Genomic DNA, 22,866 nt, shown 5'->3' on the forward strand with positions numbered 1-22,866 from the left:
TCAAGGGAAAAAGGGATGGTCCACCCAGATGCCCCACATGGACCTAGGTTGAAAACTCATATGCACAAAGCAGCTATAAAGAATATTTTGGGGGAAATGGAGATGTGTGAATACAGAATGTGTACTACATGAGACAGAGGTCCACTGAAATGAAAAAGTGGAAATCAACAACTGAAAAAAAGGGTAAGTTACAAAATAGCTTGTGCAAAATGATTGCAATCAGTAAAGGAAAAAAATATGTATGTACATTTATGCCTAGAAAAAGTATGGAGGAATATGCACTATGGTAGTACAGTAGTGGATTGGGTAGTAAAAATGCAATGTCTTAATTTTTACTTGTTGCCATTTCATAATTTTATGTATTTATTAAACTTTATATAAATTTATGCATTAAATTTTAAATACTTATATAAAAAATATAGCGTGCTTGAAAAGCTCTACCAGATGCTTCTAAGGTATTGCAAACTTAATATGGTCTGTTACCTTAACATTAACATGTCCAAAACAGTTCTCCTAGAGTGGATGCCATCAATTGTCTGTCAGAAATCCTGTCCTTATCAACTTCCCACATTTCTCTTCTGCAGCTGTCACATGTAACCACTCACTAAGCCCTATTGATTTTGCTACTTAGAACTTGAAAATTCTCACATTTCCCACTATCTGTACTGCTGTCACAACTTCTTGCCTTGGTACAAAACCATCTGGCTCCACAATCTGACCTCTCCCTGTTTAATAACCACCACCACCCACCCACCCCCGCAATCCCAAGCCAAAGCTTCCCAATGTCCTCAGGATAAAGTCCAAATAACTTAGTATGCCTTATAAGGCCTCAATTAACTGGCCTCTTCACAAAGGTGTCTTTGACATGTGTTTGTATTTTTTGTACCTAAGATACAGATTTACGTAGGAACCATCTCACTATAAATGTACATAATTTTTGCAGTAACATTGTTAGAGAGTCACAGAAAGTCTCTGAGAAAAAGCAAAGGGGTGTTGCCATTTGATTTTTAATGCTAAGATTTGCAATGGCAAGCAGGTGACACTTTATCCCAGGACCATTTATTGAACAGTCCATTCTTTCTCCACTAAAATGTACTATCTCGGTCAAAAATCAAGTTGCCATTTGTCTGTGGATGTATTTCTGGGGTTTCTATTTCTCTAATACTGCCCCAATACCACACTGTCTTAATTACAGGTTTATAAGAAGTCTCCTCGACCTCCTTTTTTCTGAAACTGATTCTTCTTTGGTAAACTGGTAAACATGGACAAATGCTTAAATTGCATTTATTTTTTTTACCTACGGAAAGTATGCTATGTCATAGTTTCTATCATCATACAGCTCTCTTTTGTTCCAGGGTCATCAACTGCACCCCAGTCTTAGAAGCAATACTGAAAATGTATACAGCTGGTCACAAGGAGGGCTAGGAAACAGTGGTAGTGAGGAAGAAAAATGCACTATCACAGGGAGAAAAACGTCCCCAGCATGTGGTGTGATGGTGAAGCAGGGTTGTTGTTGTTTTTTTTTAATTACACAAAGAAAAATCCATTCTGATGTACTTCTGTGACAGACCCTATACATCTGTATAGTATGTGTGTCTGTTTATGTAGTCCCAGCAGAATGGGATATTAAAATATCTAAGCTGGCATTTGCAAAATATGGCCCTAAATAATCTTTAAAAAAACATCATCTTAAACTGAAACTTAACTACTAAAGGAGAATATTTGGGGAATATAGGGGACTTGGAAAGAAGAGCAATAGGGAAAGTTTACCTGGAAGTGAGGCTCCTTGAGTATACCAACCAGTTCTGCCACATTTTCATCCACATTTATTAGAGGAGTGATATCTTCAAGAATTTCGTTGACTAATTCCAAGTTATTATCACTGACAGCTTCTAGTTTTGAATCTTCTAGCCTCTCGTGAGCCTGAAAAGACAACACTATATTAATAACACACACTGTTTTGCTCCAGACCGCGGTTTTCTTCTTGATTTGTTTCCTTTTTATAAAGAAAGTTTTAAAAGATATTACTTGAAAGTTTGATTCATTGCAACCAAATCTTTCAATGAGAGGTAATATATAGATTTCAGAGTAAATGTTATCATGCAATATAATAAATCTTGGCCTCTATTCCTACCCTAAAAGTAATGGAAAACTCATTTTTATAACTAAACCATGAAAAAACTGAATAGGCCAAGAATTTTAAAAATGTATTAAATTTCCTACCTGACAGAATTTCCTAATGACTTTCTAGTCTAGACTCAAACTCTAAATGATACTGCTTATGCTTTATTAAATGATTAAGCATAATAAAAATAAAAAATAGGAATGTAATCGTTATATGGATTATCATTAAAAAATAATGAAAATCATTTTGAGAACCCCAAATGATAATGCTAAAGCTACCATTTTCCAATTTTGAAAATTCAGCAGAAAAAGGCAATTCAGGAAAGGCAAGTCTTGAACTGAGCCTTGAAGGACCATATGATCTCATTAGGGGAATGATCCCCTTATGTCTCCATATCTTAAGCTGATCTGTTTTTTTTAATCTCACAACCTTTTCCACAGAAAATGAACCATGAATCATACTGTCGCAGGAAATACGTAGTCCTAACTAAATCCTTTAATAGTGGGAGTAAAGCAGAGTTTTAAATTCAAACTTAGAATGAACACTAAGCAGTCTCTATCTTTTAAGTGTTGTTTTTCTGATAAATGGTTGCTGTCCGATTTTGAAGAACAGGTAGAGCATAACTATAAAGATTTAGTTTATAAATGAAAACATGCAAGATGACAAATCTCACACTTAACATTTTAAGATTCAATTCTGTAAGTGACGAAAAATCCAAATTTCAAGCGGCAAGAGTATCAAACTTTAACTTCTCCCTATAATACTTTAGATGTTATTTCTACCATACAGAGTAGATCCTTCAGAGTTCTAACACATCTTCTAATTTTTTTTATTTTTAAATTATATTTTATTTAAACAAAAATATCATTTCACATGTATCAATGTAAAATTGTTAATGAGCTGTCTAACAATCTTGGTTTTTGTATGTCATCTTCTAAATGATACACTTTCTAATTTTAAAAATGCATTTTTACATTTAAATGTATTTTTCCAGGTAATTCACAAGATTGAAATAAGTTTAAGTAGAAGAGAGGGGCTATACATTAGCAACATTTTAAAGAAACACCTCTGAAGAAGAAATTTTAAGTCATATGAAATAAACTGATACAGAAGAAATTGTAACTGTTATAAAACAAAGAAAAATGTCAAAAGACCAAATATAATTTAAACAGAGGAATGAGTTTCTATTAGATTTAGATAAGAAAAAAATTAAGAAGACTAGAGAATGCCACAAAGAGTGAGAATAGGTAAATTTATAATTTTCTTAAAGTGTAATACAAGCCTAATAAAGACAGGATGATGAAGACATTCAACATGTATCACGGAACGATTATCACCATTTGGAAAAAAAGTAATGTACACAAATACTTAACTCTTATAAAACAAGCTAGAATTGCTAATTGTTTTAATACAAATATTCGTTGTTAATAAATCTAATGTAGCATTGTTAACCTTGCAAATACTTTTAATACTCTTATGGTAGCATAAGAAATCTTAAAAAAAAGGAAGAAAAGAACTTTAACATTTACTGAGGGCTTTTGTTTTGTGCCAGGAACTAGTGTGTGTGTACTCAGCAAAGGTAGGTGTGTTATTATCATCTTCACCTTACAGACACAGACACTGATGATGCAAAATGAGATACAGTGATTGCTTGAGTTCATACTAGTAAGTGGCTAAGTCAGGTAGTCCAACATCAAGGCTTGAGCTCTTACATACTAAAGCTTATTCGACTTTTATCACTATACAGCCAGCTACTCTATCATCATCTTGCAGTTAATTATTTAATCTAAAACATTATGCATTACTCTCACTCATTTAAATGTCTGATATATGCTCTCATTGACTGCTGGTTGAGTTGTTGCTTCTTAACATGGCTCTTCCAGTCTAGATGTGTTAAGTTATACTCTTATGGTTCAAGAATACCACTCACCCTTTCAACCTTCACCTGTTTGCTCAAAGAGCTATAAAGATCACCTGTTTCTCCAGGGAACAGATAATGACTGGCTTAAAATTTTCAGGTACTAAGCCAATATAGTTTCTACAATATCCTATGTTACTTTACATATTGGTAGACTTTGATTAAATTCAAGTCTTTGGGAAAAGTAAAGGAACAGAAACGATCATTGACTTGAAAACTCTAATACACTTCCCCTCCTTTCTATGTCCACTTACCTTATTGCTCCCAAATTCGGAGAGGACAGGAGGGAATGTGGAAAGACTGATGGCAAGAGAGAAAGAGGAAGTCAAGTGGAGGGCAGAATTATGCTATAAAAACAAATATACCTGGAGGTTTTTGCACATCAAAAACCTGGTACAGGCTGGTTTTATGGTAGGAAAAAAAATCTCACTACACAATACATAAATTCTCAGAGGAAGAGAAAGTTTTTAAGTGAAACTGCAGCTATAATTATATTAATACAGAAAATTAATTTCTGAGATATAGCTGAGTTCAATCAAGATCAATTTTAGTTTTTCCAAGAAAGCAAATACAGGTCCATATTTGTTAATATGTAACTTTTTAAGTTCTAGGATAATGTGAAAGAAGTTGAGACCTTTATTCACTTTAAAGTCAGAATTTCTTTAGTAGCTCTCAAGAGGCAAGTACCAAGCTGAATTTAACTAACCAAACAAAAAAGACAAAGGAAATACTGAAAACGGACCAGAGAAACAGATATGAATCACATGCTATCTGAATAAATGGGTCTTGCTTCCTTTAAGAAAAAGCATTATTAGAAAGCTAGCAGAACTCAATAAAAATATATGTCACCTGCCACAAGTGCTTGGAAGAACATGCCATGACTGGCTTTGTAGACTTGGAGTTGATACAAATATAGCCTAAGCCCTCTTGTATGTCCAGTTCTGAGAATCCTTCACCACTGCACTTTAGAAAAATGAACTGCAGAGAAGAAAAGTTCTTTCAAAACTTCTGGGTATTTTACCCAAGCACAGTCCATCTATGCTTGCAAACAAACAAACAAAAAATTTTAACAAAAGTTATGCACTATAAGTGACAAATACCTGGTAATGATAATGGTATTGCGATTATGTGTAGTAACCTTATCTTTCTCCCTTAAAAACAAAAATATCATAAATTTTGTTTCTGTCTTCTTAGAACATGGCCAAGTATATTGTAGTTGCTCATTAAGTATTTCTTGAAAAAGCTAAGTAAATAGGAGATAAGATTGACTGTGGTCAAGAGACATCCTCTTCTTTTATTCTAGAGACTTTTGAACAAAAAAGATAAAGACAAGTTCACAAGTAACCAAAAAATAAGAATTTGAGCTGAAAGTAGAAATGAGACAGAGAGAACGGAGAATTCAATTTTTATTTTGCTTCTGCATACATGATATAAAAAAGGATGAGATCTGTTCTGTTGAAAAAAATGGATGAAATAAGTGTAACTAAATTAAAACTGAATTCTCTCATGAGTAAAGAGCTTGTCATCTAGTTAACCAAAAAAAGTTCAAATTCTTAGATTAGATAAACTATGTCTCAAGGCATTCAGGGAGCTGAGCCACTCTCAGAGATACCTGTAGAATTAGGAGACCCACACAGATGTCAAAAAACTAAAAATGGGAATCTTATATTTTTTAAAAGGAGAAAGGGCTTTTTAAAAAGCTTGGCTTTAATAGTATTCAGAGAATATATAAAAGAATGTTTTTATAATCATTGAGTGGGAAAGACATAACTATGATGCCAAATCCGGAAGCTATAATTTAAACAAACAAAAACAAGCCCAATAAAATAAATGGTATTGAACATTTAAAACTGAACATTTAAAATTTCCTGTCAAAAATCAGCAAAGTCAAAATACAAATGCCAAACTAGGGTCAAAATACTTATGAATCATATTGCACACCAAAGGTTAATTTCCATATATATATATACACACACACACACACACACACAGAGAGGGAGGATTTCTATAAACCAGTAAGAAAAAGATCAGCAACACATTAAGAAAAAGGGGAAAAGAATATGAAAAATTCACAAAGAAGGAAATTCAAATACTTCTTAAATGTATGAAAAGATACACAACCTCCTTCATAAGAGAAGTGCAAACTAAAACTACACTGAAATACTTTTTTTTTAAATGAGATTGGCAAGGATAAAATTCTGGTAACATACCATGTTGGTGAGAATATGGCAGAAGACAGGCATTCTCGCACATTCTTTTCTGGTGGGAACACACTAGTGAGCAGTTGGACTATATCTACCAAAATTACAACAATTCTTTTAAGATTTATCCTAGAGATATACATACATATGCAAAATAACATGTAGCAAGACTGCATATTACAGCATGACTTGTAAGTGAAAAAGTCACCTAAATATCTATCAGAAGTTTGACTAAAAAATTTTTGTTATATTCATGCAATGGAATATTATGCCACTTTTACAGAGAACGAAGGTTCTCTGTAGGTACTGATATGGAATCATATGCAAAAAAAATCAGAATTTAGAACAGAAAGTATAAACCCACAGCTACTATTATATTTAGTAGTGAATAATATTATATTTAACACATGCTTTTCCCCTAAGATTGTGAACAAGATAGGGATGTCTGCTCTCATCATTCTGTTGAACATTTGTACTGAATCTTCTAGCCAGGATAATTAGTCAAGAAAAAAACAAATAATATAAAAAAGAATGTATATGTACAACTGAGTCTCTTTGCTATACAGCAGAAATCAACACAAAATTGTAAGTCAACTATACTTCAATTAAAATAAATAAAAAAGAACCAATGAAGAAAGTTTCAAAGAAAAAAAGAAAGAAATAAAAGGCATTCAGATAGGAAAGAAGTGTAGAAAGAAGAAAACTTACCAACCTAGAATTATATCTAAACAGTCAAATTATCCTTCAAAAGTAAAGAGAAATGAAGACTTTTTGTCAGACAAACAAAAATTGAGGGAATTTGTTGCTAGTAGACCTGCCTTAAAACAGTGTTAGAAGAGGTTCTTCAGAGAGAGGAATATAGGTTCAAAGCTCAGATCTTCATAAAGAAAAGAGCATTAGAGAAAAAATAAATGAAAGTCATAAAATCTCTTTAAAATTCTTAATTAATCTAGTATATTAACTCTTCAAAAATAACAGCAACAGTGTATTTGATGATTACAGCTTATGGATAAATGAACTGACTGACAGCCTGCTCTAACGGAGAGATTGCAAATACTCTGTTATGAGGTAGTTACTTCAAGTAACTACTGTATTGTTATACTACAGTGAAGTAATATAGTGTTATTTGAAAGTGGACTTAGATTAGCTGTAAATGTGCACTGCAAAATCAAGGGGGAACCACTAAAATCTTTAAAAAATATATATATAACTGATATAAGTTAAAAGAGGAGAAAAAAATGAAGTCATATAAAATGCTCAATTAAAACAGAGATGGCAGAAAATGAATAGAAGACCAAACAATAAGAAAATAAGACTCAAGTACATGTTCTCTACAAAAAACCCACTTTAAATATAAAGACACGGGTAGATTAAAAGTAAAGATAATGAGGAAGACATACCATGCTAACATTAATCAAAAGAAAGCTGGAGTAGCTATATTAATTTCAGACACAGCAGTCTTCAGAGCAAGGAAAATTATCAGGAACAAAGAGAAACATCACATAATAAAGAAGACATAATCTATAATGTAAATGATCCTAACAACAGAACATCTAAATATGTGAAGAAAAATTTCATAGAACTTCAAAGAGAGACAGATTAATCCACTATTGTAGTTGGAGGCCTCAACACTCCTCTATCAGCAACTGACAGATCCAGCACGCAGAAAAATCAGTAAGGACAGAGTTAAACTGAACAGCACCATCAATCAACTTCATCCAACAACAGCAGAGTGCACATTCTTCTTAATCTCACATGGAACATTCACCAAGATTAACCACAGTATGGGCTATAAAACACACCTTAACAAGTTTATAAGAATAAAGATTATAAAAAGTATAATAAAAATCCCAGCTACATTTGTTGGAGACAAATCAACACACTTGTAAATAAGACATGAGTCAAAGAAGAAATCTCAAGAGAAATTCTGAAAAAATCTGAACTAAATGAAAATGAAAATACAACTTACGAAATCTTGTGGGATGCAGTGAATGCAGTATTTAAAGGGAAATTTATAGCACTGAATGCATATTTAGAAAAGAATAAAGATCTAAAATCAATAATCTAAATTTCAGCTTAGGAAACTCAAGATAGAAGATCAAATTAAATCCAAATTAAATAAAATAATAAAATTTAGAGCAGAAATTAATGAAACTGAAAACATGAAATCAAAGAACCAAAAGCAGGTTCTCTGAAAAGATCAGTAAAATTGATAAACTTCTTACCAGCTTAACTAAGAAAAAAGGATAAGACATGAATTTACTAATATCAGAAATTAAGGAGGCCATCACTACTGATGTCCTGGATAATAAAGGAATGGTATGAACAATTCCATGCACATAAATTTGATAACCTAGATGAAATGGACCAATTCCTTGAAAAACACAATCCACCAAAACTCATAAAAGGAGATACAGATAATCTGAGTAGCCCTATATCTGTTAAAGACATTACATCAATAATTAATAACCTTCCAAAACGGAAAGCACCAGGTCCAGATGGGTTCACTGGTAAATTCTACCAAACATTTAAAGAAGAAATTATACCATTTCTTTACAGTCTCTTCTAGAAGGCAAAGGAAACACTTCCTAACTCAATCTATAAAGGCCAGCATTACTCTAATACCAAAACCAGAAAAAAGACATTACATGTTATTATACATGCATCAAAACCCATCAAATGTACAACACAAAGAGTGAACCCTAATGTAAACTATGGACTTTAGCCAATAAGGTTTTAGATTTATAGAAAAACTCAGCAGAAAATACAGAGAATTCCCATATATCTGCTCCCCTACCCCAGGTTTCCCTTACTCGTATCTTGTATTAATGTGATAAACGTTATAATTAATGAGCCAATATTGATACACCCTTATTAACTAAAGCCTATAGTTCACATTTCCATGGATTTTGACTTTTATGTTGTACAGTTCCAATGGTTTTGACAGATGCATAATGTCACTCATACACTTTAAAAGTATCATACAGAATAGTTTCACTGCCCTAAAAATGTCCCGTGACCCACCTAGTCATCCCTCCGTTATACTCCCCAAACTGTCAACTACTGACTTTTTTGATACTGTCTCTATAGCTTTTGCTTTTCCAGAATGTCATATAGTTGGAATCATACAATGTGTAGCCTTTTCAGACAGGCTTCTTTCACTTAGCAATAAGCATTTAAGGTTACTCCATCTCTTTTCATGGCTTTATAGCTTATTTCTTCTTATTGCTGAATGATATTCCATTTTATGGATGTACCACACTTTGTTTATCCATGCACCTATTGAAGGACATCTTGGTTGCATACAAGTTTTGGCAATTATGAATAAAGCTACTATAAACATTCATGTGTTTGTTTCTGTATGGACACAAATTATCAACTCACTTGGGCAAATGTCAAGGAGCACAATCACTGGATTGTATGGTAACACTATATTTAGCTTTGTAAGAAATTGCCGGACTGTCTTCCAAAGTAGTTGTACCATTTTGCACTGCTACTACCAATAAATGAGCAGCTTCCCTTTTAGGATATATGTTCTGCAAATGTTTTCTTCCAGCCTGTAGCTCACCTTTTCATTTTCTTAATGGTGTCTTTTGCAGAGGAAATCTAATTAATCAAATTTTTCATTAAGCCTTATGCTCTTTATGTCTTATCTAAGAAGACTTTCTCTAATCCAAAGTCACAAGGAGTTTTTCCCTTATGCGTCTTTTTAGAATTTTTTTAGTCTTAGCTCTTACATTTAGATCTATGATCTATTTTTAGCTAATTTTTGCATATAGAGTGGGGGGAAAGATAATGTTCATTTTTTTGCATATGAATATTCAATTGTTTCAGGAACATATATTGAAAAGACTATCATTTCTTCATTGAATTATCATGGCGCTATTAACAAAAATCAGTTGACCATGTAAGTGGTAGTCTCTTTCTGGACTCTATTCTGTGCCATTGATCTGTATGCTGATACTGTATTGTCTTCATTACTGTAGGACAATAGTAATCCTTGAAAACAGGTTGTGGAAGAGATCATATTTTGTTCTTTTTCAAAATTGTTTGTCTGGTCTAGGTCCTTCATCATCTTGTCAGTCTGAAATTTTGGCTGGGATTATACTGAATCTTTAGCTTGGTTTCCAGAGAATTAACATTTTAAGATTATTGAGCCTTCCAATTCCTTCATTTATGTAAGTATGTATGTATGTATGCCTTTAATTTCAGCAATGTTTTGTAGTTTTCAGTGTACAGGTCTTGCACGTATTTTTAAAAATTTCTTTTTCAGTAAATTACAATTGTTCATTGCTAGTATATAAAAATACAACGGATTTACATAGATTAATCTTTTATCTTGTGTCCTTGCTAAACTCACTAATTAGCTCTAGAGGGTTTTTTTTTCTTCCTTCTGGTAGATTCTTAGGATTTTTGGCATAGATGATAATGTCATCCTTGAATAAAGACAGTTAATTATTTCCTCTTCAATCCGTATGCCTTTTTTTTTTTCTTCGCCTTTTTGCTCTAGCAAAGACTCCCAGTACAAAGTCGAAAAGAAGTGATAACAGTTGAACAGAAGTGATCTTAGAAAGCATTATCTTCCACCATGAATTACGATGTTAACTGTAGGGTTTTTACAGATGCCCTTCATTAGGTTGAGGCAATTTTCTTCTATTCTTAGTTTGCTGAGTTTTTAGCAGGAATGGATATTCAATTTTGTAAAACGCTTTTCCCACAACTATGAACATCATCAAATGATTCTGCTTATCATGTCATTAAAATGGTGACAAACATTTATTGGTTTTCAAATGTTAAGAAGCTTGTATATTTAAGACAAAACTCACTTGGTAATGAAGTATTATCCTTTTTGTATGTTGCGAGATTTGATTTGCTAATATTTTCTTAAGAACTTGAAGTCTATGTTCATGAGGGATACTATTCTGTAATTCTCTTTAACTGAACTGTTTTTAGCTGGTTTTGTTATCAGGGTAACACCAAGACTAGTAAAACAAAATTGGAAATGTTCCCTTCTCTTTCTTTTCTCTAGAAGAAATCATGTAAAATTGGTATTATTTCTTCCTTAAATGTTTGATAGAATTTTCTTTTGAGGCCGTCGAGGCTGGAGCTTCAGGGTTTTTTTTTTAATTAATTAATTTATTTATTTATTTTTGGCTGTGTTGGGTCTTCGTTCCCGTGCGAGGGCTTTCTCTAGTTGCGGGGAGCAGGGGCCACTCTTCATCGCGGTGTGCAGGCCTCTCACTGTTGCGGCCTCTCTTGTTGCGGAGCACAAGCTCCAGAGGCGCAGGCTCTGTAGTTGTGGCTCATGGGCCTAGTTGCTCCGCTGCATGTGGGATCTTCCCAGACCAGGGCTCGAACCCATGTCCCCTGTATTGGCAGGCAGATTCTCAACCACTGCGCCACCAGGGAAGCCCGTGGAGCTTCAAGTTTTAAACTGCAAATGTTCAATTATAAAAAACAGATATAGTGCTAGTCAGGTTATCTGCTCTTATCTAGGTTTTAGTCATTTGCATCTGTCAAGAAATTAGCTTCATCTAGTTACCATATTTATTGCCATAAAGTTGTTCACATTATTTCTTATTATTCTTGCAATGTCTGTTGGATTTGTAGCAACGTCCTCTCCTTCATTTCTGATACTGATAATTTGTGTCTAGCTAGAGGTTTACCAATTGTATTAATATACTAAGAGTTATATTGATTTTTTTCTATTTGTCTTTTTTATATTCACTCAACTTTATTATTTACTACTTTCTGCTTATTTTGAGTTTAATTTGTTCTTGTTCTATTTGCTCAAGGTGTACACATGATCATTGATTTAAATATTTTTCTTTTCTAATATAGGCATTTCCCTCTAAGCGCTGCTTTGCTGCACCCCACAAGTTCTGACATGTATTTTCATTTCATTCAATTCAAAATATTTTTTATGTTTCTTTGTGATTTCTCCTTTGACCCATGGCTGTTTCAAAGTATGCTGTTTAATTTCCATATATTTATGGAATATATTCCATATATTTATATATATTCCATATATTTATGGATTTGGGGAATAACTCTTAGTTTGATTTTGCTGTAATCTGTACTAGTTTCCTAGGTCTGTTATAACAAACTGAGTGTGAGCTCTGCCCAATGTCCCGCACGTTATGAGGACTTTCCACTCAGGGTGGTGGGAATGCCAACTAAGCTATTCCCCATCCCTTCTGAGCCCTGGAAATTGTTTGGCCTACTGTGCTTTCCAGTGGGTCTTTCCTTGGACTCTAGAGCTGTGCTTCACATATGCACAATCAGCACTCAGCCAGAGATCTGAGGGCACCCCTAAGCAAATCTCTTTAGCTTCCTCCTCCCTGATACTCTGCTACACAAATGCCAGTCACCTCCACCTCCCCAAACGCCAAGCTCTACTAAGACTGCTGGGCTGTTTGTGCTTCTTCTTTCTGCTCTGCAGCACGGAAACTACCCTCAGACAGTTTCATAATGCTCACCTCATTTCCTTCCTCTCAGGCATCACGATCCTGTGCTGCCTGTTGTCCCATGTCTGAAGATGGTCACCCTCCTCCACCTTTGTGCTAACTTTTCTAGTTTCTGGAGTGAGGGTAAATTCAAGTCTATTTTCTCTCCCTTACAGCTTGGGTGGAATTTATTCATTCTTATAATTTTACTTTTGGTGGCTACCCTAGAGATCTCAATATGCATCCCTGACTTTTTTTTTTTTATTTATTTTATTTTTGGCTGTGTTGGGTCTTCGTTGCTGCACGTGGGCTTTCTCTCGTTGCGGCGAGCGGGGGCTAATCTTGGTTGCAGTGTGCAGGCTTCCCATTGTGGCAGCTTCTCGCTGCAGAGCACAGGCTGCAGGTGCACGGGCTTCAGTAGTTGTGGCACACTGGCTCAGTAGTTGTGGCGCGTGGGCTTAGTTGCTCTGTGGCATGCGAGATCTTCCCAGACCAGGGCTCAAACCCATGTCCCCTGCATTGGCAGGTGGATTCTTAACCACTGCGCCACCAGGGAAGCCCCGCATCCCTGACTTTTTATACAACCTTAAGACATTACTTTTACCACTTCCTGAATAATTAGAGTATCTGACAATTGTCTGAATCACTAAGTCCTTCCTTTTGGGCTATCATCTGCACATATTTCATTTATACACATGCTATAAATGCCACAAGACACTACTATTATTTCATCTTAAAAATCAGTATTATTTTATATTTACTCACTAATGTTCCCTTTATTTTGTCATTCTTTATGCCTGAAGAACTTCCTTTTGCATTTATTGTTGAGTAAATAGAGACAATTTTTCTCAGATTTTGTTTGTCTGAAAAGAAAATCCTCATTTGGCTTTCATTTCTGAAAGTTGCTTTTGCTGAAATTTTTTTTTTGTTTTTTGTTTTGCGGTACGCAGGCCTTCACTGTCGTGGCCTCTCCCGTTGTGGAGCACAGGCTCCGGACGTGCAGGCTCAACGGCCATGGCTCACGGGCCCAGCCACTCTGTGGCATGTGGGATCTTCCTGGACCGGGGCACGAACCCGTGTCCCCTGCATTAGCAGGCAGACTCTCAACCACTGCGCCACCAGGGAAGCCCTGAAAAGGGAATTTGAGGTTGGCAGTGTTTTTCTTTGAGCACTTTAAGGATCTCAATCCACTCTGTTATGACTTCCATAGTTCCTGCTTTATTGCTAACCATTAGTATTAGTGTTTCTCCTTAATGTGTCTTTCTTCTCCAGTTGCTTTACAAAATTTCACTTTATCTTTGATTTTCAGGAGTTTGTGATATTCTGAGGAATGTTTTGCTTTGTATTTTCCCTGACAGGGGGTTCACTTGCCTTCTTGAATCTATCAGTTGATGTTGTTGTTCATTAGGTTTGAAAATTCTCGGCCATTGTGTCTTGAACTATTTCTTCTGTCCCATTCCCCCTCTCCCTCTTTCTGGGATATTAATTACATGTGTATTTGATCTTTTTGAGAATGCCTCACATATTGTCTTTTCCAGACATACTTTTCTATGAATTTTGGTTTAGATATTTTCTGTTGACCTGTCTTCAAATTCACTAATCTTCTTTTCTGCTGTGTTTAGTCTTCTACTGTCTTGGCCAAAAAGTTCATTCGGTTAACAAATACGTTGTTCAATAAAATTCCTGGTGAAGATGAAAAATTTGTCTTTTATTTTTACTTAAAACTGAATGAACTTTTTTGCCAACCCAATATTAAACCCATCAAATGAGCTCTTAACCAGATATTGTATTTTTGAGTCCCTGAATAACCATTTGATTGTTTTTAATTCTTATTTTCTAGTAATATTTTAAATGTCTTCATTTTTTCCCACTTTTTTCTTCTATTAAAAATATGCCATTTAGGGACTTCCCTGGTGGTCCAGTGGCTAAGACTCCAAGTTCCCAATGCAGGGGGCTGGGGGTTTGATCCCTGGTCAGGGAACTAGATTCCACAAGCCGCAACTAAGAGTTCACATGCCACAACTAAAGATCCCACACACAGCAACTAAGACCCAGTGCAGCCAAATAAATAAAAAAAAATATTTTTTCAAGCCTCCAAAAACAAGGTATCACTTAAAAAAAATGTTATTTAAAAATCTTTGTCTATAAACTTTAATAAAAGGGTCATCTATGAGACTGCTTCTGTTGTTTTTCTCATGATTATTAGTCACATGCTCCTGCCTTTCCACAGGTCTAGCAATGTTTGGCTCGCTGTCTCCTCAGCAATTTATCCATTTTTCTCCCTACTTGTGCTGGGAGTGTTGGCCTGCTGTGACTTATTATCTCTTTCCTGGAAGAAGGTCCTCACTTCCTCCTGGGATTTCTGTGCCTTCAATTTAAGGAATATCCAACTATTATTGCTTTTATTTTTTGAGAAGCTGCTTGAATGTTGGATACTACTGGGTGATTCTCTTCCTAATTTCAATTTTATCATCAAAAGATTACAGTAGCACTTCAGCTGCTCAAAAGTCATCCAGCCATTTCACTTGTTAAGAACAGTGAACAAGATAATCTTCTGAAAGGCCAATATCAGTGACACAAAAGTGAATCATTTTTTATGCACAGAAATTCTTAAGAATACACACACACACACAGACCCACAAACACAGCTTGTGCTGTGGTAGAAAGAGCACAGAATTTGAAGAAACAAGATCTGGCCTAAATATTTTTGTCATTTACTAGCTAAGTGACCCTAGGCAAATAATTTTTCTATTTTTAAAACTTAGTTTTCAATTCATAAAGTTGTTGCAAAGATGAAACAGTATATTTTAAAAACCCTTATAAACAATAAGCACATTGTAAGATGCCTTACATAATATTATCTAGTTTTGAAATCTACATCTAAAAGCTGTAAATTAAATAAACATGGGGATGGGGTGTAATAGATACACTGGCAATAAAAACTGACAACCAACAGTAAGTATGATATCAAGGGAGAAGTAAACACTACTTTTAAAGTAGCAATAAGAGCTCAGAGCGAGCAATTTAATTAACAGGCTTAAACAGCCCTTACTTATTTCAACAGACCCTGAAACTATTACTTTATCTCAACACAGTATAGTGACTGATATTTGTGACAAGAAGCTTGTATCTGAAGGAAAATCATATCCTATATATTATTATTAAAGGAATATCTAACAAAATTTTGAAAGACTACAATCAAAAATGACTAAAATAAAAATTCTAGTTGGGTGATCTGCAAGTGGATAAGTTTCTACTTAGAAACCAAAGCTTTTATGTCATATGACCTTAGAATGATTACACTGATGAATAAAATGAAGAATCTGCATCATTAACTCACTCCTACTAATAGAACACTTTGTAAAAAGTATGATTTTTCAGAACTCTTAGAAGAAGACAAGTAAGAGACTATGGCTAAAAAATGATCACAGGAGAGGGTGAAATCAACGTTTTAGGAATGACAAGATGGTTACATGAAGAAAAGGTCTGAGACATAAACGATAAGGTCCTACTGTATAGCAAAGGGAACTATATTCAGTCTTGTAAGAGAAATAAAAGGGAAGAAAAGAAAAAGTCAGAGAAGGTATATGGCACAGGTTCTTGAAAGCAAGAATCATCTGAAGAATGGAAGAGCACGGTTGTGAAACAGTTAATACACTAAGCTTTAGTGACATTTACAAAAATTATTACAGGGAAATGGTATAATTGAAATAAACTGGGCCAAAAAATGGTTGTGAAAATATATTTATGGATGAGTTAAAAAGATTACTAGAGAGTTGATTATGGAAACAGACTCAAAATGTCAGGGTTACCAAGAAAAAACAAGATTTCAAAAAGTACTATATATAGGAAGTCAAGAACTGAAATGAAAAAACAGGTACATGGTCCAATGTAAAAGAAGAAAGTCAGTACCTTGTTGTTGAAAACGGAGACACGACGAGAATCTTTTCCACAGACCTCCGTTATAATATGACTGTTCAGTTATTATTTCCCTAAAACTTTAAAGTCAGCATAGAAAAGGCAAAAGTGGTCTAACTTCTGTGTACAGTAAGATCTCATTAGCTGTTAACTGTTATTATTTGCTAACAAAGCCTAAGGTATATTAACCAGGTTCTAAAACAGTAATCTGAAAAGACCTCTGTAAAAACAATTAAAAAAATAATTTAGTTATCTTATGAATAAACCAATATACCTTAGCAAGTGATTTTACAATAGGATTCTCCATTATCCCCTTGAGGAAAATTAGGTCTATTTCTTCTGCTCCTGTAGATGAGGGCAGCTCCGTAAGGTTATCCAACACTTGCTGCATTGCTGCTGAGATAAAAGCAATAGTAAAAAAAAAAAAAAAAAAAAAAAAAAGCAAACCTTAAATTCCAAGCTATTACGAAACACAACTATAAAATAATTCAAGTAAAAAGACATTATCAATTACCACTCTTTTGAAAAGTCACATTTAAAGAACTGAATTGTTGAATAGTAGAAATTTCAAATGCACTTTCCATGAATTAGCAGCAGGATAGGTTTTTACATGCAATTTGGGGTTTACCAGACTATATAAGGCATACTTAGAACCTTATACTTATTTTTTATTTTTCAAATTTAAAAACATTACTCAAGAAGAAATATAAAATTGTAATAGAGCAATAAAAAAAAGATTAATCAAGAAGCTTCCAACAAGCCCAGAACCAGATGACTTCACCAGTGAATTCAAGAACTAAAACCATTACTTCACAAAGTCTTCCAAAAAAAAGTAGAAGAGGAAGGAACGCTTCCCAACCATTCTGTGAGATCCTGATACTAAATCCAGACGAAGACATCACAAGAAGACTACAGCCAATATCTTTTACAAGTACAGAGGCAAAAATCTTTAATAAAACACTAGCAAACTGAATCCAGCAACAAATGAAAAGGATTGTACACAATGACCAAGTACAATTTATCCCAGGAGTGCAAGGGTGGTTTATCAACATATGATAATCAATGTAATACACTGTATTAATAAAACAAAACCACATGGTATCTCAATAGGCACAGAGAAAGCATTTGACAAAATCCAATACCTTTCATGATAAAAAACATTCAACTAGGAATAGAAGGAAATTTCCATTTCCTCAAGGGCATCTATGAAAAACCCATAGCTAACATCATACTTAATGGTGAAAGACTGGATGCTTTCCCATAGATCAGGAACAAGGCAAGGATTTCTACTCTTGCCATTTCTACTCAACACTGTACTGGAGGGTCTAGCCATGGCAGTTAGGCAACAAAAAGAAATAAAAGGCATCCAGATGAAAAATGAATAAGTAAAACTATCTTTTTGCAGATGACATGACCTCATATATAGAAAATCCTAAGGAATATATACAAAAGATTTATTAGAACTAAATAAATGAGTTCAGTAGGGTTGCAAGATAGAAGATCAAAATACAAAAATGAATTGTATTTCTATACACTAGCAATGAACAATCTGAAAATGAAATTAAGAAAACCATTCCTTTTATAATAGCATTAAAACAATAAAAATCATTAGAAATAAATGTAACAAAAGAACTGTAAGATTTTTACAGTGAAACTATAAAACATCATTGAAAGAATTAAAGAAGACTTAAATAAATAAAAAGATACCCATATTCATGGATTCTATAGAAGACTTACTGTTGTTAAGATGGCAATATTTCTCAAATTGATCTACAGGTTTAATGCAATCCCTATTAAAATCTCAGCTCCCCTCGCCCTTTCTGGTAGAAACTGTTATATAAGCTGATACAAAAATTCATGTGGGAAATGCAATGAACCCAGTATAGCCAAACAATCTTCAAAAAGAACAAAGCTGGGAAGACTCACACTTACTTCAAAACTGACTAAAAAGCAACAGTAATCAAGACTGTGTGGTACTAGCATAAAGACATATAACTGAGAGTCCATAAATAAATCCACTTTACGGTCATTAGATTTTCAACAAGAGTGGCAAGACAATTCAAAGGAAGAAAGAACAGTCTTTTCAAAAATGAATTTGGGACAGCTGGATATGCATATGAAGAAGGTACAGCTAGACCCCTACTTCATTCAATATCATAGCCTTAATTTTATTCAGATTAGTTTTATTAATTTTATTTTCCCTTGATGCTTCTTTAGAATAAGTCTACTAATAGTGGTTTGTTTTTAATATTTTTTATTAAAATAAAACATTGTCAAAAGTCAGATTGTATTACTAAGTGGCTTATAATGAAATACAGCAGTTCTCTGTTCCATGCTGTCAGCCTCCTTCCCAACTTATCCTATTCTACAGAAGCAGCTACTTTGAATTTGTTGTTTCTTTTAATCACAGCTGTATTTCTGGGTAATGTGCTAATATTGCTACTTTTTAATTTACCCATTTTATATATTATTTATTTTTGTTAGAATAGTACTAGTGTGATGCTTTTACTTCCCCCTATCTCCACACTGGCAATTTTTATTTATTTTTACTTATTTATTTGTTTTGGCTACCCCATGTAGCATATGGGATCTTAGCTCCCTGACCAGGGATTGAACCTGCACCCCCTGCACTGGAAGTGCACAGTCTTAACCAATGGACCACCAGGGAAGCCCCCAGACTGGCAATTTTTAAAATAAAATCAACAGTTAGTGCTTTTCATATAGGACTCCTACAAGTTTTTTCCCAAATGTTCCAACAAACTTCTCCCATTTCTATCAGTTTTTCCAAATGCTCAAATATCAGAACTATTCCCTGACTTCTAACCCTGAACTCTCTCCCAAGTATTTTTCTCTCGCACTTTAATTGGAACAGGTTCACCTTTAGGTCTCCTTCTCAGTATGTATAAATGAGTGACAATTTTGGAAGTAAAGAGGTAAACAGGAGAAAAATGTGCATTTACAACAAGCAGAAGGAAAACTGATATTGAGGTAAGATGAAGAAAGAAGACACTAGAAAATAAAGAATATAAGCAAAGTTTACTTCATAATTTTGCTTTAAGTCCAAAGTGTACTCTGGGCAGGGAACAACAGAATCAACAATCTGTAGAAGTATTCTTACCCTGTGGCTATAAACGTAGTTAACTCTACTTTTCATGAGTACTTTTTTCTTTCCTTTGACATTCTATGTATGTCTTTATTTTTATTTTGGAAAATTCCAAACATACACAAACGGAGACAATAACACACCCAACAATTATCAGCTCTAACAATTAGCAACTCATGGCCAATTTTGTTTCATACCCCCACTTTCTAACCTACATAGCTTTGAGGCAAATCCCAGAGGTCATATTTCAGTGTTTATGTCTACGAGATCAGGACTCTTTTTAAACAATGTAACAATACTGTTAGCACACCTAACAAAGTAACAGTAATTCCTTAGTATCATTAAATATATAGCTGGTGTTCAAATTTCCAGCTGTATTGAAGATTTTTTTTAAAATGTATCTTCTATATTGGTTCTCATGGCGTTTGAATTTTTATATCTCTGCTTAATTAAGTGGGAAGAAAAGTGGCAGAGATTGTGAAATATACCCTTGGTTATTTTGAAGACCTCTGTAAGTTGTTACTGATTCTTTAGTATATGAAATTTAATTATAAACTAGTAAGTCTGTCAATATCTCATGTCCTGAAAAGGGAATCTAGATTATTAAGTTGCCAAACATTCCCAAACTAATTGGTATACTTAATGGAGTTTTAATAAAAATACAGTAGACCCCCTATATAACCATGCTTTCAGGCCAAGTCTGGCTTGGTCTTCCCTCCACTAAGGAAATGGCCTGGCTGGGGAGCTCCAGGGAACTTGGGCAGTGGGGTAAACTGATGCAGCTCTACACAGGCTAGGGAGGCCAGTCTGGAGTGAATGTTGTGCTGGTGAAGGTCACGGGAATCTGGTATTTTTACTGCTATTTTTGTGAAGAAGTAAATCATGAGCTTCGCAATGGAATCTTGAAGGGGACCTCATGTCCCTGAGGGGCACATGCCCCCAAAATCTTCAAATAGGAGACTGATATTCTACCTTCCAGACTTTGGGATATCAAGTACAAACCTTGACTCCTTGTGGAGGATGGTCCAAGACTGCAACAGCTGGAAACCCAAGGAAGTCAGAATTGCTACAACCACCTGCATAGGATGAAACTTATGGACACCATCTATGCCTCTGAAAACCCACTTCGAGCTGAGGGCTGGCATCCCTATTCCTTAATGGGCAAGATTTTCGGCTCCTATCTGCTAGATCTTCCGAAACACTAGTAATCCTTTCAAGGGTGTCTGCAAGCCCTTCACCGATATCCTGCTGGATGGCTGAGACAGCCTGCCATGGGACATGGGTCTGTGTCCAGAGAGAGTACCTGTGCTAACAGGGGGCCCTGACTGAGCTGGCCCTGTGGTCAAAGTTCAATGTGGGAGCTCTCAGCAACACCTCCGTCAGCAGCCAAAGACCTAACCCAGTCTCCTGAAGTCTCCCAACAGCCATCAGGTGACACACCTCCTCTACAGTCAGAAGAGTAAACATGCCAAACACTTCCTCAAACCAAAGAGCTTTAAGGACAACTACAGTGGATCCTTGAACAGCACGGATATGAACTACTCAGGTCCACGTATGTGTGGACTATCGTCCGTAAACATGTACTACAGTACTAATCATCGGCTGTTGGTTGAATCTGCCAACATGGAACTGAGGAGACAGCATAAGGGGATTTTCCACTGTGCGGAGGGCGGGTGCTGCTGTTCAAGGTTCAACTGTATAACACATTGGGGAGTACTCTGCGATGGAACTGAAGGACCTCATGGGAGACAGAGACAGACAGACTGCAGTGTGCTTGCCAGGCAGCCCACAGGTCATCTGGTTCTGCAGGCCCAGAGTGGGCTAGCTGGAGCCTCTTTGAGTCCAGAGCTCTTAGAGCTCATACCTAGAGGATCATTCCCTAGCCCTTTCTTATGGGCAGTTTCAGAACATGTGCTCAGACTTGATTTTCCCCTGGTAGCACTCTTCTGGAGTTGAATTCAGATGTTATTCTTAATGTTTACTGTCAAAAAGTCCTCACTTAGTTCACTTGCCCTGTTCCAGGCTATTTAATTCCAAAGGTGAGAGTTGGGGTGAAGGGACTTGTTATTTTCCATATCTTCCCCTTTTGAATGGAAACTATTTGGATTTAGGGAGTCGTAGAGTTGATAGGTGGGAAAAGCAGACAGGAACTGGTGAGGAGGTTAGGTGAGGGGGTGGGTGAGTGTGGAACAACCCACCCTGGTGCTCCGGTTACACCAGGATGTCAAACATTAGCATAACTTCCCAGACATGCAAGGATCTGCCCTAACACCTTTACTCCATACTCTGTCATGAATAAAATTAATAACGTTCGAACACCTGGCATAATCCCAATCTCCCTCGTTTATTGGTATGTTATGGGACAGGGTGAGGAAATAATTGCCCCTCACAGGCCAACTCACTGGCTTATAAATTAGTTATCTAATAACATTAACTATCAAAAGAAATACAACAGTTCTTTTTAACTAAATTATCCTAAAAGCATATGAAAAAAATAAATATGAGAAAATTACAACAAAGAGCAGTGAGAGAGAATTAACGTCATAAAATATTAAAACATAAACTAAATCTGGGACTTGCCTGGGTGCAGTGTTTAAGAATCCGCCTGCCAATGCAGGGGACACGGGTTCGAGCCTGGGTCCAGGAAGATCCCACATGCCATGGAGCAACAAAGCCCATGTACCACAACTACTGAGCCTGCACTCTAGAGCCTGCGAGCCACAACTACTGAGCCCGTGTGCCTAGAGCCCATGCTCTGCAACAAGAGAAGCCACTGCAACAATAAGCCCACGCACTGCAGTGAAAAGTAGCCCCACTCACTGCAACTAGAGAAAGCCCGTGCGCAGCAGCGAAAACCCAATGTAGCCAAAAAAATAAATTAATTAATTTAAAAAACATTAACTAAATCTATAATAACCACTCAGACACGGATTACCACAAGGCAACTCTTGTATGTGATAGCTTAATATATGAAACAGGAAGCTCTCTGTAGTGGGAACCTTGCAAAGTTGAGCTGGAGCCAGAGAAGCAGGGAAGTGTCCCAATTTACTCAGAGATTCCAGGAAGAAAGGAAAGTCCCAAAACTCAGAAGGTAAGTTTCCTACAAGTTTCACTCCTCCTCCTTAATTACGGGAGGATGGACTCTTTAGTCAGAA

The 22,866-nt window shown here is 35.5% G+C and overlaps 1 protein-coding gene and 1 pseudogene across 1 annotated transcript in view; one reads left to right on the plus strand and one right to left on the minus strand.

The window, feature by feature from the left end:
• Window positions 1-22,866, minus strand: part of PALS2 (protein associated with LIN7 2, MAGUK p55 family member) — a 112,023-nt gene that overhangs the window by 43,397 nt on the left and 45,760 nt on the right. The window contains exons 2-3 of the mRNA XM_022585029.3: window positions 16,883-17,001; window positions 1,771-1,923 (exon numbers count right to left, since the gene is read on the minus strand). Of these exons, the coding sequence (XP_022440737.1) occupies window positions 1,771-1,923; window positions 16,883-16,999 (270 nt within the window). The 5' untranslated portion in view covers window positions 17,000-17,001. The remainder of the gene's footprint in view (window positions 1-1,770; window positions 1,924-16,882; window positions 17,002-22,866) is intronic.
• Window positions 19,537-22,760, plus strand: LOC149748405 (lipid transport auxiliary protein 1 pseudogene; annotated as a pseudogene).

The sequence above is a fragment of the Delphinapterus leucas genome, chromosome 9, assembly GCF_059928025.1.
Source record: "Delphinapterus leucas isolate spDelLeu-1000000601 "Yukka" chromosome 9, BTC_Dleu_Yukka2, whole genome shotgun sequence".
Classification (NCBI taxonomy): Eukaryota; Metazoa; Chordata; class Mammalia; order Artiodactyla; family Monodontidae; genus Delphinapterus; species Delphinapterus leucas.